Consider the following 18,345-nt stretch of genomic DNA (forward strand, 5'->3'; position numbering starts at 1 on the left):
GGGTTGGGGACACTTTTGGGTGGGTTTGGGACACTTTTGGGGGGTTTGGGGACACTTTTGGGTGGGTTTGGGGCCACTTTGGGGACACTTTTGGGTGGGTTTGGGGACACTTTTGGGGGGTTTGGGGACACTTTTGGGTGGGTTTGGGGCCACTTTGGGGACACTTTTGGGTGGGTTTGGGACACTTTTGGGGGGTTTGGGGACACTTTTGGGTGGGTTTGGGGCCACTTTGGGGACACTTTTGGGTGGGTTTGGGGACACTTTTGGGGGCTTGGGGACACTTTTGGGTGGGTTTGGGACACTTTTGGGTGGGTTGGGGACACTTTGGGGACACTTTTGGGGTGGGTTGGGGACACTTTTGGGGGCTTGGGGACACTTTGGGGACACTTTTGGGTGGGTTTGGGACACTTTTGGGTGGGTTTGGGACACTTTTGGGTGGGTTGGGGCCACTTTGGGGACACTTTTGGGGGCTTGGGGCCACTTTGGGGACACTTGGGGTGGTTGGGGACACTTTTGGGGGGGTTGGGGACACTTTTGGGGTGGGTTGGGGACACTTTTGGCTGGGTTGGGGACACTTTTGGGGTCTTTGGGGACACTTTGGGGACACTTTTGGGGTCTTTGGGGACACACACAAAGTGGTTGGGGCCACTTTGGGGACATTTTTGGGTGGGTTGGGGACACTTGGGGTGGTTGGGGACACTTTTGGGTGGGTTGGGGCCACTTTGGGTGCCTTGGGGACACTTGGGGCAGGTTGGGGCCACTTTGGGGCCACTTTGGGGTGGTTGGGGCCACTTTGGGGCCACTTTTGGGGCGGTTGTGGCCCCTTTGGGGTGGGTGGTGGCCCCTTGGTGGCCCCTTGGTGGCCCCTTGGTGGCCGGTTTGGTGGCAGCGTGGCCGTGCCCCGCAGGGCGTGGGGCGCCGCTACGCCCACGTGGTGCTGCGCAAGGCCGACATCGACCTCACCAAGCGCGCCGGGGAGCTCACCGAGGACGAGGTGGTCTTTTGGGGGCGTTTTGGGGGGATTTGGGGACATTTTGGGATCATTTTGGGATCATTTTGGGGGATTTGGGATCATTTTGGGGGATTTGGGGTGGTTTTGGGGTGATTTGGGGTGGTTTGAGGGGGTTTGGGGTGGGTTTGGGGCCGACGTCGACCTCACCCCAGCGCGCCGGGGAGCTCCCCGAGGACGAGGTGGCACCTGGGGACATTTGGGGACATTTTGGGGGGATTTTGGGGACATTTTTGGGGATTTGAGGGGGTTTGGGGGGGATTTGGGGTGGTTTGAGGGGGTTTGGGGTGGGTTTGGGGCTGACATCGACCTCACCCAGCGCGCCGGGGAGCTCCCCGAGGACGAGGTGGCACCTGGGGACATTTGGGGACATTTTGGGGGGATTTTGGGGACATTTTTGGGGATTTGGGGTGGTTTTGGGGTGATTTGGGGTGGTTTGAGGGGGTTTGGGGTGGGTTTGGGGCCGACATCGACCTCACCCAGCGCGCCGGGGAGCTCCCCGAGGACGAGGTGGCACCTGGGGACATTTGGGGACATTTTGGGGACATTTTGGGATCATTTTGGGGGATTTGGGATCATTTTGGGGGATTTGGGGTGGTTTTGGAGGGGGTTTGGGGTGGTTTGGGGGGGTTTTGGGGGGAGTTTGGGGTGGGTTTGGGGCCGACATCGACCTCACCCAGCGCGCCGGGGAGCTCCCTGAGGACGAGGTGGCACCTGGGGACATTTGGGGACATTTTGGGGTGTTGGGGTCACTTTTAGGGCATTTTTGGGGCATTTTGGGCTGGTTTTGGTGCCATTTCAGCCACTTTTGCTGCGATTCGGGTGCAGTTTTTGGGGCTTTTCAGTCCAATTTTGGGCTTTGGGACCCCGAGGGGTCAGGGCCACTTTGGGGCCATTTTTGGGGGGTTTGGGGGCCATTTTTGGGGTCCTTTGAGGCACTTTTGGGGCATTTTGGGCTGGTTTGGGGCATTTGGGGCTGGTTTTGGGCCATTTCAGCCACTTTTGCTGCAATTTGGGTGCAGTTTTTGGGGCTTTTCAGTCCAGTTTTGGGCTTTGGGACCCCGAGGGGTCAGGGCCGTTTTTGGGCCGTTTTTTGGGCCCGCTTTGGGGCCGTTTCGGGGCCGTTTCGGGGCCGTGGTGTCAGCGGTGCCGTCCCCAGGTGGAGAGGGTGATCACCATCATGCAGAACCCGCGGCAGTACAAGATCCCCGACTGGTTCCTGAACCGCCAGAAGGACGTCAAGGACGGCAAATACTCCCAGGTGGCCTTGCCTTTCTTACCCCTTTTTAAGCCTTTTTTTACCCCTTTTTGACCCTTTTTGACCCCTTTTTTTATCCCTTTTTACCTCTTTTTTACCCCTTTTTACCCCTTTTTTTACCCCTTTTTACCCCTCTTTTTACCCCTTTTTTTACCTCTTTTTTTACCCCTTTTAACCCCTTTTTTTACTCTTGTTTACCCCTTTTTTACCCCTTTTTTTACCCCTTTTTTTATCCCTTTTTGCCTTTTTTTACTCATTTTTACCCCTTTTTTACCCCTTTTTTTACCCTTTTTTTACTCCTTTTTACTCTTTTTTTGCCCCTTTTTACCCCTTTTTTTACTCCTTTTTACCCCCTTTCTCTACTCTTTTTTAACCCTTTTTTTACTCCTTTTAAACCCCTTTTTTTACCACTTTTACCCCTTTTTGACCCCTTTTTACCCCTTTTTTTACCCCTTTTTAACCCTTTTTTTACCGTTTTTTAACCCTTTTTTTACCCCTTTTTTACTCCTTTTTACCCCCTTTTTTACCCCTTTTTTTACCCTTTTTTTTACTCCTTTTTACTCTTTTTTTACTCCTTTTTACCCCTTTTTTTACCTCTTTTTTACCCCTTTTTACCCCTTTTTTTACCCCTTTTTACCCCTCTTTTTACCCCTTTTTTACTACCCCTTTTTACCCCTTTTTTTACTCTTTTTTACCCCTTTTTACCCCTTTTTACCCCTTTTTTACCCCTTTTTTTATCCCTTTTTGCTTTTTTTTTACTCTTTTTTACCCCTTTTTTACCCCTTTTTTTACCCTTTTTTTACTCCTTTTTACTCTTTTTTTGCCCCTTTTTACCCCTTTTTTTACTCCTTTTTACCCCTTTCTCTACTCTTTTTTAACCCTTTTTTACTCTTTTAAACCCCTTTTTTTACCACTTTTACCCCTTTTTGACCCCTTTTGACCCCTTTTTTTTACCCCTTTTTAACCCTTTTTTTACCGTTTTTTAACCCTTTTTTTACCCCTTTTTTACTCCTTTTTACCCCTTTTTTACCCCTTTTTTTACCCTTTTTTTTACTCCTTTTTACTCTTTTTTTACTCCTTTTTACCCCTTTTTTTACCTCTTTTTTACCCCTTTTTTACCCCTTTTTTTTTACCCCTTTTTACCCCTTTCTTCACTCCTTCTTACCCCTTTTTTTGCTCATTTTTACCCCTTTTTTTACTCCTTTTAAACCCCTTTTTTACCACTTTTACCGCTTTTAACCCCTTTTTTTATCCCTTTTTACCCCTTTTTTTACCCCTTTTTAACCCTTTTTACCTCTTTTTTTACTCCTTTTTGCCCCCTTTTTTACCCCTTTTTACTGCTTTTTTTACTCCTTTTTACCCCTTTTTTACCTCTCTTTACCCCTTTTTTTACTCCTTTTTTACCTGTTTTTAACCCCTTTTTTACTCTTTTTAACCCCTTTTTTACTCCTTTTAAACCCCTTTTTTTACCATTTTTGCCCCTTTTTTTACTGCTTTTTGCCCATTTTTTTACCCTTTTTTTTACTCATTTTTAACTTCTTTTTTACTCATTTTTACCCCTTTTTTACCCCTTTTTTTACCCTTTTTTTATCCCTTTTTACCCCTTTTTTATTCTTTTTTACCCTTTTTTTGCTCCTTTTAATCCCTTTTTTTACCCCTTTTTACCCCTTTTTTACCTGTTTTTAACCCCCTTTTTACTCCTTTTTAACCCCTTTTTTTACCTCTTTTTCCCCTTTTCTTACCCCTTTTTTTTTCCATTTTTACCCCTTTTTTACTCTTTTTTCTCCTTTTTAATCCCTTTTTTTACTTTTTTACCCTTTTTAACTTTTTTTACCCCTTTTTACAGCTTTATTACCTGTTTTTAACCCCTTTTTTATTCCTTTTTACCGCTTTCTTTACTCCTTTTTACCCATTTTTTATTCCTTTTTTACCCCTTTTTTTACTCATTTTAACCCCTTTTTTACTCTTTTTACTCGTTTTTACTCCTTTTTTTACCCCTTTTTAACCCCTTTTTCCCACTTTCCCCCATTTCCCCCCATTTTTCCCCTTTTCCCCCAATTTCCCCCCCTTTCTCCCCACATTTCCCCCCCCCATTTTTCCCTTTTTCCCCGCATTTTCCCCCATTTTTCCCCTTTCTTCCCCCATTTCCCCCCTTTTTTTCTCCATTTCCCCCCATTTTTCCCAATTTCCCCCCAATTTTTCCCTATTCCCCCCCTTTTTCCCCCCATTTCCCCCCCATTTCTCCATTTTTTCCCCTTTTCCCCCCTTTTTCCTGATTTTTCCCCTCAATTTCCCCCCATTTTCCCCCAATTTCCCCTTTCCCTTTCTCCCCATTTTTTCCCCAATTCCCCCCTTTCCCCATTTTCCCCCAATTTTCCCAATTTCCCCCATTTTTTCCCCATTTCCCCCAATTTCCCCCCAATTTTCCCAATTTCCCCCATTTTTTTCCCCATTTCCCCCAATTTCCCCCCAAATTTCCCGTTTTCCCCCCCTTTTTCCCCATTTTCCCCCCAATTTCCCCCCCATTTTTCCCAATTTCCTCCCCAATTTTTTCCCAATTCCCCCCCATTTTTTCCCAATTTCCCCAATTTCCCCCCAATTTTTCCCAATTTCCCCCCTTTTTTCCCCAATTTTTCCTTCATTTTTCCCTGATTTTTCTCCCCATTTCCCCCTTTCCCCATTTTCCCCCATTTCCCCCCAATTTTTCCCAATTTCCCCCCAATTTCCCCCATTTTTTCCCCAATTCCCCCTTTCCCCGTTTTTCCCAATTTTCCTCCCATTTTCCCCATTTTTTCCCCCCAATTTTTCCCATTTCCCCCCATTTTTCCCCCCTTCTCCCCATTTTCCCCCATTTTTTCCCCCATTTTCCCCCCATTTCCCCCCATTTTCTCCCATTTCCCCCCATTTTTCCCCATTTTCCCGCCATTTTTCCCCCATTTTTTCCCCATTTCCCCCCAATTTTCCCCCAATTTCCCCCTTTCCTTTCTCCCCATTTTTTCCCCAACTCCCCCCTTTCCCCATTTTCCCCATTTTCCCCCATTTTTCCCCATTTCCCCCATTTTTCCCCATTTCCCCCCAATTTCCCCCCAATTTTCTCATTTTCCCCCTTTTTCCCCATTTTCCCTCCAATTTCCCTGCATTTTTCCCAATTTCCCCCCAATTTTCCCATTTCCCCCCATGTTTTCCCCAATTTCCCCAATTTTTTCCCCATTTCCCCCATTTTCCCCCATTTTTCCCCCATTTTCTCCCCATTTTTCCCTAATTTTTCCCCATTTCCCCCATTTTCCCCCCATTTTCCCCCCATTTTTTCCCCATTTCCCCCCAATTTCCCCCCAATTTCCCTCTTTCCTTTCTCCCCATTTTTTCCCCAATTCCCCCCTTTCCCCATTTTCCCACAATTTTCCCAATTTCCCCCCCAATTTCCCCAATTTTCCCCCAATTTTCTCATTTTCCCCCCTTTTCTTCCCATTTTCCCTCCAATTTCCCCGCATTTTTTCCCCAATTTCCCCCCATTTTTTCCCAATTTCCCCCCATTTTCCCCCCATTTCCCCCCAATTTCCCCCCATTTTTTCCCCATTTCCCCCATTTTTTCCCCGATTTCCCCCATTTTTTCCCCATTTTCCCATTTCCCCCCATTTTTCCCGATTTCCCCCCTTTTTCCCCCATTTTTCCCCATTTTCCCCAATTTCCCCCCAGTTTTTCCCAAATTCCCCCCGTTTTCCCCCCAGGTTTTGGCCAACGGCCTGGACAACAAACTCCGCGAGGACCTCGAGCGCCTCAAGAAGATCCGCGCCCACCGCGGCCTGCGCCACTTTTGGGGGTAAAAACGGCGATTTTGGGCCAATCCGGGAATCCCGCGCCGCCGGGAATTGCCCAAAATCCCGGGAATTTTGGGGCTAAATCCTCCTTTTCCGCCCTTTTTCCCCAGGCTGAGGGTGCGGGGCCAGCACACCAAGACCACCGGGCGCCGCGGAGGACCGTGGGCGTCTCCAAGAAGAAATGAGGGAAAAAAACGGCAGAAATGGGAAAAAACCGACCGAAAAAATACAGAATTTGGGGGATTTTGGGGCGGGGAGGAGGCGAAATCGTGGGAATAAAAGAGATTTTGGAAAAAAACGAATAAAAAAAGTGGAGTTTGGGGGGTTTGGGGGGGGGGTGGGGAAATTCTGGGAGTGAAGGAGGAGGTTTTGGGATGGGGGAGGGGAGTTTTGGGGGAAAAAATGAGGAAAAAGGGAAAAATGAGGGAAAATGGGAAAAAAGAAGGAAAAATGGGGAAAAATGAGGGGGAAAATGGAAAATTTGGGGGATTTTGGGGCAGGATGGTGAAATTCTGGGAATAAAAGAGGAGATTTTGGGATGTGGGAGGGGAGTTTTGGGGGAAAAAAAGAGGGAAAAAAGGGAAAAACCAAGGAAAAATGAAGGAAAAAATGAAGGAAAATGGGAAAAAAAGAAGGAAAAATGTGAAAAAAATGAGGGGAAAATGGAAAATTTGAGGGATTGTGGGGCAGGATGGTGAAATTCCGGGAGTAAAAGAGGAGATTTTGGGATGTGGGAGAGGAATTTTGGGAAAAAAGGAGTAAAAAAGGGAAGAAAGAGGGAAAAAATGGGAAAAACCAGGAAAAAATGGGAAAAAATGTGGGGAAACCCAGGAAAAATGGGAAAAAATGGAAAATTTGGGGGATTTTGGGGCGGGATGGTGAAATTCTGGGAATGGAAGAGGAGATTTTGGGATGGGGGAGGGAAATTTTGGGGGGAAAAAGAGGGAAAAAGAAGGGAAAATGGGAAAAAATGAGGAGGAAAAATGCAAAATTTGGGGGATTTTGGGGCAGGATGGTGAAATTCCGGGAGTAAAAGTGGAGATTTTGGAATGTGGGAGAGGAATTTTGGGGGGGAAAAACCAGGAAAGAATGAGGGAAAATGGGAAAAAAAGAGGGGAAATGGGAAAAAATGTGGGGGAAACCAGGAAAAATGGGGGAAAATGCAAAATTTGGGGGATTTTGGGGCGGGAGGCGCTGAAATTGCGGGAATAAAAGGAGATTTTGGAATGTGGGAGGGGAATTTTGGGGGAAATTCAGGAAAGAAGGAGGGAAAACAGGAAAAAGATGGATTTTTGGGGGGCAATAAAACGGAATTTTGGGCATTAAAGACGGGAATTTGGGGATGGGAGGGGCTTTTTTTGCATAAAGGTGGATTTTTTGAGAATCAAACGGAATTTTGGGGAGCGAAAGTGGGGATTTTTAGGAATGAAAGTTTTGGGAATAAATCGGGGGTCTTTTTTGGAAATAGCGATTTTGGGGGGGATATTTGGGGTTTGGGGGGGATCCCTTCGTGGAACAAAAAAAAAAGAGGAGGATTTGGAACTTCCCAAAAAACCGCCCGAGGGAACCCCAAAATTTGGGGGAAAAGACCCAAAAAACGCCGAGCCCGGATTTGCCCTCAACCAAAATGGCGCCGCCCACAGCCAAGATGGCGCCGCCCATAACCAAGATGGCGCCGCCCATAACCAAGATGGCGCCACCCACAACAAGATGGCGCCGCCCGCAACCAAGATGGCGCCGCCCGCAACAAAGATGGCGCCGCCCACAACCAAGATGGCGCCCGCTGCTTCCACAATGAGTGCTTTGCCCGATACCAAGATGGCGCCTCCACCTTCACCCGCTTCCGCGCCGCTTCACTCTGATTGGCCGCGCTTTGCCCGCCCTTTAACCTGATTGGCTCTTCACCTGGAAGTGGGCGTGGCTTCTCCACATGGTCGAGATGGCGGGCGGCGGCGGCGGCGTGTCCGGGGTGAGGGGACGGGGGAGGCTGGGGAGATTCCCCCAAAATTGGGGCGATTTTGGGGGTCTCCGGTTCATTCCCGGCCTCATTCCCGCTTTTCCTGCAGAGGACGGACCCGTTCCCCGGGCCCGCCCCGGTGCCGCGGCCCAGAGTGAAACGATTCCTGCGGGGAGCGGAGGAGAAAGCGGTAAAAGGCGGGGGGCTGGGGGGTTCCTGAGGGGATTCGGGGGCTCCCTGAGGGGATTTGGGGGTTCATGAGGAGATTTGGGGGTCCCTGAGGAGGTTTGGAGGGTCCTGAGGGGAATTGGGGGTCCCTGAGGGGGTTTGGAGGGTCCTGAGGGGATTCGGGGGTGTCTGAGGGGATTCGGGGATTCATCAGGAGGTTTGGAGGGTCCTGAGGGGATTTTGTGGTCCCTGAGGGGATTCGGGGGTTTCTGAAGGGATTTGGGGGTCCCTGAGGGGATTCAGGGGGTTCATGAGGGGATTCGGGGATTCATGAGGAGGTTTGAGGGGTCCTGGGGGGATTTGGGGGGTTCATGAGGGGATTCGGGGTCTCTGAGGGGATTCGGGGGTCCCTGAGGGGATTCGGGGATTCATGAGGAGGTTTGGGGGGTCTCTGAGGGGATTTTGGGGTCTCTGAGGGGATTCGGGGGGTCCCTGAGGAGATTCGGGGGGTTCTGAGGGGGTTTGGGGGTCTCTGAGGGGATTTGGAGGGTCCTGAGGGGATTTTGGGGTCTCTGAGAGGATTTGGGGATTCATGAGGGGATTTGGGGGTCCCCTGAAGGGTTTGGGGGGTCCTTGAGGGGATTCAGGGGGTTCTGAGGGGGTTTGGGAGCTCGTGAGGGGATTTGGGGATTCATGAGGGGATTGAGGGGTCCTGGGGGGATTTGAGAGGTTCATGAGGGGATTCGGGGGGGTCTGAGGGGATTCGGGGATCCATGAGGGGATTTGGGGGGACCCAGAGGGGATTTGAAGGGGCTCCTGAGGGGATTTGGAGGGTCCTGAGGGGATTCGGGGTCTCTGAGGGGATTCGGGGATCCATGAGGAGGTTTGGGGGTCCTGAGGGGATTTTGGGGTCTCTGAGGGGATTCAGGGGGTCCCTGAGGGGATTTGGGGATCCAGGAGGGGATTTGGGGGGACCCAGAGGGGATTTGGAGGGGCTCCTGAGGGGATTTGGGGGTCCCTGAGGGGATTTGGAGGGTCCTGAGGGGATTCGGGGTCTCTGAGAGGATTCGGGGGTGTCTGAGGGGATTTGGGGATTCATGAGGAGGTTTGGGGGGTTCTGAGGGGGTTTAGGGGTCTCTGAAGGGGTTTGGGGGTCTCTGAGGGGATTTGGGGGTCTCTGAGGGGATTCAGGGGGTCCCTGAGGGGATTTGGGGATCCATGAGGGGATTTGGGGGGGTTCCTAAGGGGATTGAGGGGTCCCTGAGAGGATTCGGGGATTCATGAGGAGGTTTGGGGGGGTCCTGAGGGGATTTCGGGGTTTCTGAGGGGATTTGGGGGGTGCCTGAGGGGATTCAGGGGATCCTGAGGGGGTTTGGGGGGGTCCCTGGGGGGATTCGGGGATTCATGAGGAGATTTGGGGGTTTCTGTGAGGGGGTTTGGGGGTTTCTGAGAGGATTTTGGGGGGGGTCCCTAAGGGGATTGAGGAGTCCTGAGGGGATTTGGGGGTCCCTGACAGGATTCGGGGATCCTGAGGGGGTTTGGGAGTCCCTGAGGGGATTGGGGGGGGTTCCTGAAGGGATTTGGGGGTCCCTGAGGGGGTTTGGGGGTCCCTGAGGGGATTTGGGGGTCCCTGAGGGGGTTTGGGGTTGTTCAGAGAATTGGGAGAAGTTTGGGGGGGTCCTGGAGGGAATTTGGGGGGGGGGGGATTTCTGGAGAGAATTTGGGGACATTTGGGTGGAATTTGGGGGTTCTTGGAAGGAATTTGGGGGGATTTGGGGATTCTTGGTAGGAGTTTGGGTGGATTTGGGTGGGATTTGGGGGTTTGGAAGGAATTTGGGTGTTCTTGGGGGAATGTGGGGGTTCTTGGGTGGAATGTGGGGGTTCTTGGGTGGAATTTGGGGGGATTTGGTTGGAAATTGGGGATTTAGGTGGAATTTGGGGGGATTTGGTTGGAATTTGGGGGTTCTTGGAAGGAATTTGGGGGATTTGGTTGGAACTTGTGGGTTCCTGGAAGGAATTTTGGGTGGATTTGGGTGGAATTTGGGGGTATTTGGTTGGAAATTGGGGATTTGGGGGGTTTTGGGTGGAATTTGGGGGGATTTGGGTGGAATTTGGGGGGATTTGGTTGGAACTTGTGGGTTCCTGGAAGGAATTTTGGGTGGATTTGGGTGGAATTTGGGGGTTCCTGGAAGGAATTTGGGGGTATTTGGTGGGAAATTGGGGATTTAGGTGGAATTTGGGGGGATTTGAGTGGAATTTGGGGGTTCTTGGAAGGAATTTGGGGGTTCTTGGTAGCGAGTTTGAGGGCATTTGGGTGGAATTTGGGGGTTCTTGGAAGGAGTTTTGGGTGGATTTGGGTGGAATTTGGGGGTATTTGGGTGGAATTTGGGGGGATTTGGTTGGAATTTGGGGGGATTTGGTTGGAATTTGGGGGTTCTTGGAAGGAATTTGGGGGGATTTGGGTGGAATTTGAGCGGATTTGGGGGCTCCTGGAAGGAATTTGGGGGGATTTGGGTGGAATTTGGGGGTTCCTGGAAGGAATTTGGGGGTATTTGGTTGGAAATTGGGGATTTAGGTGGAATTTGGGGGGATTTGAGTGGAATTTGGGGGTTCTTGGAAGGAATTTGGGGGGATTTGGGTGGAATTTGAGCGGATTTGGGGTGGAATTTGGGGGTGAGCCCCTCTGGCTCCCCCCCTCCAGCCCCGCCCCGTCGCTCCCCGGCTCCGCTGGCACCTGAAAAATTTGGAAAACCGGGAAAAATCAGCGGCAGAAAAAGCGGCACGATGGGAACCCTTCCTGCCCGAGGAGCCCGGGTGAGAAACGCCCCCAAAAACGGCCCCAAATCCCTCGGGAAGCTCCCAAAAATCCCTCGGGAATATCCCAAACCCCTCCCAGCACCCCCGGAATCCCCCAGGAAGGGCCAAAATCCGTCGGGAACGTCCCCAAATCCAAAAATCCCAGCACGGATCCACCCCGAATTCATCGGGATCGCCCCAAAATCCGTCGGGAATGTCCCAAAATTCCATCAATTCTCCCAAAAAATCCACCAGGGAGCCCCGAAATCCTGTCAGGGAGCCCCGAATTTCAACAGGATTGGCCAAAATCCATCAGTTGTCCCCAAAAAATCCATTGGGATCAACCGAAATCCATCAATTATCCCCAAAAATCCACTGGGGATCCCAAATTTCCACCAGAAATCCCCCAAAAACCCCATCCGGAACCCCCAAAATCCCTGGATTTCCCCCCAAAAACCCCATCCGGAACCCCCAAAATCCCTGGATTTTCCCCGAAAATCCATCAGGAACCCCCAGAATCCCTGGAGTTACCCCAAAACCCATCAGGAACCCCCAAAATCCATCAATTGTCCCCAAAAAATCCATCGGGATCAACCAAAATCCATCAATTATCCCCAAAAATCCATCAGGAAGCCCCAAAATCCCTGGATTTTCCCCCCAAACCCCCTCAGGACCCCCCAAAATCCCTGGATTTCCCCCCAAACCCCATCAGGAAGCCCCCAAAATCCCTGGAGTTACCCCCAAAATCCCATCAGGACCCCCCAAAATCCATCAATTATCCCCAAAAAAACCCTTCAGGGACACCCCAAAATCTCCCGAATTTCCATCAATTATCCCAAAAAAATCCCACCAGGACCCCCAAAATCCCTGGATTTTCCCCCCAAAAACCCCTCAGGAAGCCCCAAAATCCCTGGATTTCCCCCCAAACCCCATCAGGAACCCCCAAAATCCCTGGATTTTCCCCCAAAAAATCCCATCAGGAAGCCCCAAAATCCCTGGATTTTCCCCCAAAAAATCCCATCAGGACACCCCAAAATCCCTGGATTTTCCCCCCAAAAAATCCCATCAGGACACCCCAAAATCCATCAATTATCCCCCCAAAAATCCCTCAGGAACCCCCAAAATCTCCCAAATTTCCATCAATTATCCCAAAAAAATCCCACCAGGAACCCCCAAAATCCCTGGATTTTCCCTCAAAATCCCCTCAGGACCCCCCAAAATCCCTGGATTTCCCCAGAAATCCCTCAGGAAGCCCCAAAATCCTTGGATTTTCCCCAAAATCCCACCAGGACCCCCCAAAATCCCTGGATTCCCCCCAAAAATCCCTCAGGAACCCCCAAAATCCCTGGATTTCCCCCCAAAATCCCACCAGGACCCCCCAAAATCCCTGGATTTTCCCCCAAAACCCCCTCAGGAAGCCCCAAAATCCCTGGATTCCCCCCAAAATCCCTCAGGAACCCCCAAAAATCCCTCAGGAACCCCTAAAATCTCCCAAATTTCCATCAATTATCCCAAAAAAATCCCTGGATTTCCCCCCAAAATCCCTGGATTTTCCCCCAAAATCCCTCAGGAAGCCCCAAAATCCCTGGATTTTCCCCAAAAATCCCTCAGGAACCCCCAAAATCCCTGGATTTTCCCCCAAAATCCCATCAGGACACCCCAAAATCCCTCAATTATCCCCAAAAAAAACCCTCAGAAACCCCCAAAAATCCCATCAGGAACCCCCAAAATCCCTGGATTTCCCCCCAAAATCCCATCAGGAAGCCCCAAAATCCCTGGATTCCCCCCAAAATCCCTCAGGAACCCCCAAAATCCATCAATTATCCCCAAAAAAACCCCTCAGAAACCCCCAAAAATCCCTCAGGAACCCCCCAAAATCTCCCAAATTTGCATCAATTATCCCAAAAAAATCCCTGGATTTCCCCCCAAAATCCCTGGATTTCCCCCCAAACCCCATCAGGAACCCCCAAAATCCCTGGATTTTCCCCCAAAAAATCCCATCAGGAAGCCCCAAAATCCCTGGATTTTCCCCCCAAAATCCCATCAGGACCCCCCAAAATCCATCAATTATCCCCAAAAAATCCACCAGGGATCCCAAATTTCCACCAGAAATCCCCCAAAATCCCTCAGGAACCCCCAAAATCCATCAATTATCCCCAAAAAAACCCCTCAGAAACCCCAAAATCCCTCAGGAACCCCCAAAATCTCCCAAATTTCCATCAATTATCCCAAAAAAATCCCTGGATTTCCCCCCAAAATCCCTGGATTTCCCCCCAAAATCCCTCAGGAAGCCCCAAAATCCCTGGATTTTCCCCAAAATCCCATCAGGACCCCCCAAAATCCATCAATTATCCCCAAAAAATCCACCAGGGATCCCAAATTTCCACCAGAAATCCCCCAAAAACCCCATCCGGAACCCCCAAAATCCCTGGATTTCCCCCCAAAATCCCATCAGGAACTCCCAAAATCCCTGGATTTCCCCCAAAAAATCCCTCAGGAACCCCCAAAATCCCTGGATTTTCCCCCAAAAAATCCCATCAGGAAGCCCCAAAATCCCTGGATTTTCCCCCAAAAAATCCCATCAGGACCCCCCAAAATCCATCAATTATCCCCCCAAAAATCCCTCAGGAACCCCCAAAATCTCCCAAATTTCCATCAATTATCCCAAAAAAATCCCACGAGGAACCCCCAAAATCCCTGGATTTTCCCTCAAAATCCCCTCAGGACCCCCCAAAATCCCTGGATTCCCCCCAAAATCCCTCAGGAACCCCCAAAATCCCTGGATTTTCCCCCAAAACCCCCTCAGGAAGCCCCAAAATCCCTGGATTCCCCCCAAAATCCCTCAGGAACCCCCAAAATCCCTGGATTTCCCCCCAAAAAATCCCATCAGGAAGCCCCAAAATCCCTGGATTCCCCCCAAAATCCATCAGGACCCCCCAAAATCCATCAATTATCCCCAAAAAATCCACCAGGGATCCCAAATTTCCACCAGAAATCCCCCAAAAACCCCATCCGGAACCCCCAAAATCCCTGGATTTCCCCCCAAAAACCCCTCAGGAACTCCCAAAATCCCTGGATTTCCCCCCAAAAATCCTCAGGAACCCCCAAAATCCCTGGATTTTCCCCCAAAAAATCCCATCAGGACCCCCCAAAATCCATCAATTATCCCCCCAAAAATCCCTCAGGAACCCCCAAAATCTCCCAAATTTCCATCAATTATCCCAAAAAAATCCCACCAGGAACCCCCAAAATCCCTGGATTTTCCCTCAAAATCCCCTCAGGACCCCCCAAAATCCCTGGATTTCCCCAGAAATCCCTCAGGAAGCCCCAAAATCTCCCAAATTTCCATCAATTATCCCAAAAAAATCCCACCAGGAACCCCCAAAATCCCTGGATTTTCCCCCCAAAATCCCATCAGGACCCCCCCAAAATCCATCAATTATCCCCAAAAAATCCACCAGGGATCCCAAATTTCCACCAGAAATCCCCCAAAAACCCCATCCGGAACCCCCAAAATCCCTGGATTTCCCCCCAAAATCCCATCAGGAACTCCCAAAATCCCTGGATTTCCCCCAAAAACCCCTCAGGAAGCCCCAAAATCCCTGGATTTCCCCCCAAAATCCCATCAGGACACCCCAAAATCCATCAATTATCCCCCCAAAAATCCCTCAGGAACCCCCAAAATCTCCCAAATTTCCATCAATTATCCCAAAAAAATCCCACCAGGAACCCCCAAAATCCCTGGATTTCCCCCCAAACCCCATCAGGAACCCCCAAAATCCCTGGATTTTCCCCCAAAAAATCCCATCAGGAAGCCCCAAAATCCCTGGATTTTCCCCCCAAAATCCCATCAGGACCCCCCAAAATCCATCAATTATCCCCAAAAAATCCACCAGGGATCCCAAATTTCCACCAGAAATCCCCCAAAATCCCTCAGGAACCCCCAAAATCCATCAATTATCCCCAAAAAAAACCCCTCAGAAACCCCCAAAAATCCCTCAGGAACCCCCAAAATCTCCCAAATTTCCATCAATTATCCCAAAAAAATCCCTGGATTTCCCCCCAAAATCCCATCAGGAAGCCCCAAAATCCCTGGATTTTCCCCCAAAATCCCTCAGGAAGCCCCAAAATCCCTGGATTTTCCCCAAAATCCCATCAGGACCCCCCAAAATCCATCAATTATCCCCAAAAAATCCACCAGGGATCCCAAATTTCCACCAGAAATCCCCCAAAAACCCCATCCGGAACCCCCAAAATCCCTGGATTTCCCCCCAAAAACCCCTCAGGAAGCCCCAAAATCCCTGGATTTTCCCCAAAATCCCATCAGGACCCCCCAAAATCCATCAATTATCCCCAAAAAATCCACCAGGGATCCCAAATTTCCACCAGAAATCCCCCAAAAACCCCATCCGGAACCCCCAAAATCCCTGGATTTCCCCCCAAAAACCCCTCAGGAAGCCCCAAAATCCCTGGATTTCCCCCCAAAAACCCCTCAGGAAGCCCCAAAATCCCTGGATTTCCCCCCAAAATCCCTGGATTTCCCAATCCCGCTTTCCCGGGTGCCGCAGGTTCCTGGAGCCGGGGCCGGGCCAGGACCCCGCGCGGATCTCGCAGCGCGAAATCGCCGACGCCGTGGACATCGCCAGCGCCAGCAAGGTGGGGAAATGGGGCAAAAAACGGGGATTTTGGGCAAAAACCAGGGGGTTGGGGGGGAAAATGGGGATTTGGGGGAAAACCAGCGGGATTTTGGGGGGGAAAATGGGGATTTTGGGGGGGAAAATGGGGGATTTTGGGAGGAAAATGGGGGTTTTGGGCAAAAAAATGGGGATTTTGGGAGGGAAAAATTGGGGATTTGGGGGAAAAATGGGGATTTTTGGGGAAAACCAGAGGGATTTTGGGAGGGGGAATGGGGGGGATTTGGGGAAAAAAATGGGGATTTTGAGGGAAAAATGGGGATTTTGGGGAAAACCAGAGGGATTTTGGGGGGGGGAAATGGGGGTTTTGGGGAAAAAACTCAGGGATTTGGGGGGAAAATGGGGAGATTTTGGGAGGAAAAATGGGGATTTGGGGAAAAATTGGGGATTTGGGGGAAAAAAAACAGGGATTTTGGGCAAAAAAAAACGGGGGGTTGGGGGGGAAATGGGGATTTGGGGGAAAACCAGCGGGATTTTGGGGAGAAAAATGGGGGACTTGGGGGAAAAAAACCCAGGGATTTGGGGGGAAATGGGATTTTTGGGGGAAAAAATGGGGATTTTGGGAGGGAAAAATTGGGGATTCTGGGGAAAAAAAACGGGGATTTTGGGGAAGAAAAGCGGGATTTTGGGGGGGAAAATGGGGATTTGGAGGGAAAAATGGGGATTTTTGGAGGGAAATGGGGGATTTGGGGAAAAATGGCAGGATTTTGGGAAAAATGGCAGGATTTGGGGGGGGGAAATGGGGATTTGGGGAAAAAAATTGGGGATTTGGGGAAAAACGGGGATTTTGCGGGGGAAAATGGGGATTTTGGGGAAAAAAAACGAGGTTTTTGGGGGGGGGAAATGGGGATTCTGGGAGGGAAAAATTGGGGATTTTGGGGAAGAAATGGGGATTTGGGGAAAAAAATGGGGAGTTTTGGGGGAAAATGGGGATTTTGGGAGGGAAAAAACGGGGGTTTTGGGGGGAAAATGGGGATTTTGGGGAAAAGACTCAGGGATTTTGGGGAAAAAATGGGGATTTTGGGGGGGAAATGGGGATTTTGGGGGGGAAAATGGGGATTTTGGGATTAAAAAATGAGGATTTTAGGGGGGAAAAATAGCGGGATTTTGGGGAAAACGGGGGGAATTTGGGGGCAAACCAGCGGGATTTTGGGGAAAAAATGGGAGGGATTTTTGGGGAAAAATGGGGATTTTGGGAAAAATTGGGGGATTTTGGGAAAAAAAGGGGAGGATTTTGGGGAAAAATGGGGATTTGGGGGAAAAAAGGGGAGGATTTTGGGGAAAAAAATGGGGATTTTGGGGAAAAAACCCAGGGATTTAAGGGGGAAAACGGGGGATTTTGGGAAAAAATGGGGGTTTGGGGAAAAACCTCAGGGATTTGGGGGGAAAAAGGGGAGATTTTGGGAGGAAAAATGGGGATTTGGGGAAAAGTAGCAGGATTTTGGGGGCAAAATGGAGGGGATTTTGGGTAAAATGGGGATTTTGAGGGAAGAATGGGGATTTGGGGGGGAAAATGGGGGTTTTGGGGCAAAACAGAGGGATTTTGGGGAAAACCCAGGGATTTGGGGAAAAAAATGGGGATTTTGGGGGGAAAATAAGGGTTTTGTGGGGAAAATGGGAATTTTTGGGAAGAAATGGGGATTTGAGGGGGAAAACGGGGATTTTGGGAAAAACGGGGATTTTGGGAGGGAAAATGGGGATTTGGAGGGGAAATGGGGATTTTTGGGAAAAAACCCAGGGATTTGGGGAAAAAAATGGGGGGATTTTTGGGGGAAAAAATGGGGATTTTGGGAGGGAAAAATTGGGGATTCTGGGGAAAAAAACGGGGATTTTGGGGAAGAAAAGCGGGATTTTTGGAGGGGAAAATGGGGATTTTGGGGGGAAAATGGGGATTTTTGGGGGGAAAAATGGGGATTTGGGGGCAAAACAGCAGGATTTTGGGGGAGAAAATGGGGATTTTCGAGGGAAAACCAGGGATTTTGGGGGGGGGAAAACGGGGATTTGGAGGGGAAATGGGGATTTTGGGGCAAACAGCGGGATTTTGGGAAAAATGGCAGGATTTTGTGGGGGGAAATGGGGATTTTGGGAAGAAATGGGGATTTGGGGAAAAAAATTGGGGATTTGGGGGAAAAACGGGGATTTTGTGGGGGAAAATGGGGATTTTGGGGAAAAAAAACGAGGTTTTTGGGGGGGAAATGGGGATTCTGGGAGGGAAAATTGGGGATTTTGGGGAAGAAATGGGGATTTGGGGAAAAAAATGGGGAGTTTTGGGGGAAATGGGGATTTTGGGAGGGAAAAATGGGGGTTTTGGGGGAAAATGGGGATTTTGGGGAAAAGACTCAGGGATTTTGGGGAAAAAATGGGGATTTTGGGGGGAAATGGGGATTTTGGGGGGGAAAATGGGGATTTTGGGATTAAAAAATGGGGATTTTAGGGGGGAAAAATAGCGGGATTTTGGGGAAAACGGGGGGAATTTGGGGGCAAACCAGCGGGATTTTGGGGAAAAAATGGGAGGGATTTTTGGGGAAAAATGGGGATTTTGGGAAAAATTGGGGGATTTTGGGAAAAAAAGGGGAGGATTTTGGGGAAAAAATGGGGATTTTGGGGGGGAAAATGGGGATTTTTGGGGGGGAAAATGGGGATTT

The 18,345-nt window shown here is 49.8% G+C and overlaps 2 protein-coding genes across 2 annotated transcripts in view; both read left to right on the forward strand.

The window, feature by feature from the left end:
* Positions 1-6,272, forward strand: part of RPS18 (ribosomal protein S18) — a 17,432-nt gene extending 11,160 nt beyond the window's left edge. Inside the window, 5 exon segments of the mRNA XM_048293341.1 lie at positions 908-994; positions 2,169-2,270; positions 5,996-6,087; positions 6,196-6,239; positions 6,242-6,272. Of these exon segments, the coding sequence (XP_048149298.1) occupies positions 908-994; positions 2,169-2,270; positions 5,996-6,087; positions 6,196-6,239; positions 6,242-6,270 (354 nt within the window). The 3' untranslated portion in view covers positions 6,271-6,272.
* Positions 6,273-7,995: 1,723 nt separating this feature from the next.
* Positions 7,996-15,695, forward strand: WDR46 (WD repeat domain 46; the record flags this gene model as incomplete). Its single annotated transcript, XM_048293337.1, has 4 exons — positions 7,996-8,054; positions 8,152-8,232; positions 10,912-11,024; positions 15,575-15,695. Coding segments are annotated over exons 1-4 (354 nt in total), but the record flags the coding sequence as incomplete, so codon positions are not given.
* Positions 15,696-18,345: the final 2,650 nt, after the last annotated feature.

This window comes from Corvus hawaiiensis, unplaced genomic scaffold (assembly GCF_020740725.1).
Source record: "Corvus hawaiiensis isolate bCorHaw1 unplaced genomic scaffold, bCorHaw1.pri.cur scaffold_294_ctg1, whole genome shotgun sequence".
Lineage (NCBI taxonomy): Eukaryota > Metazoa > Chordata > Aves > Passeriformes > Corvidae > Corvus > Corvus hawaiiensis.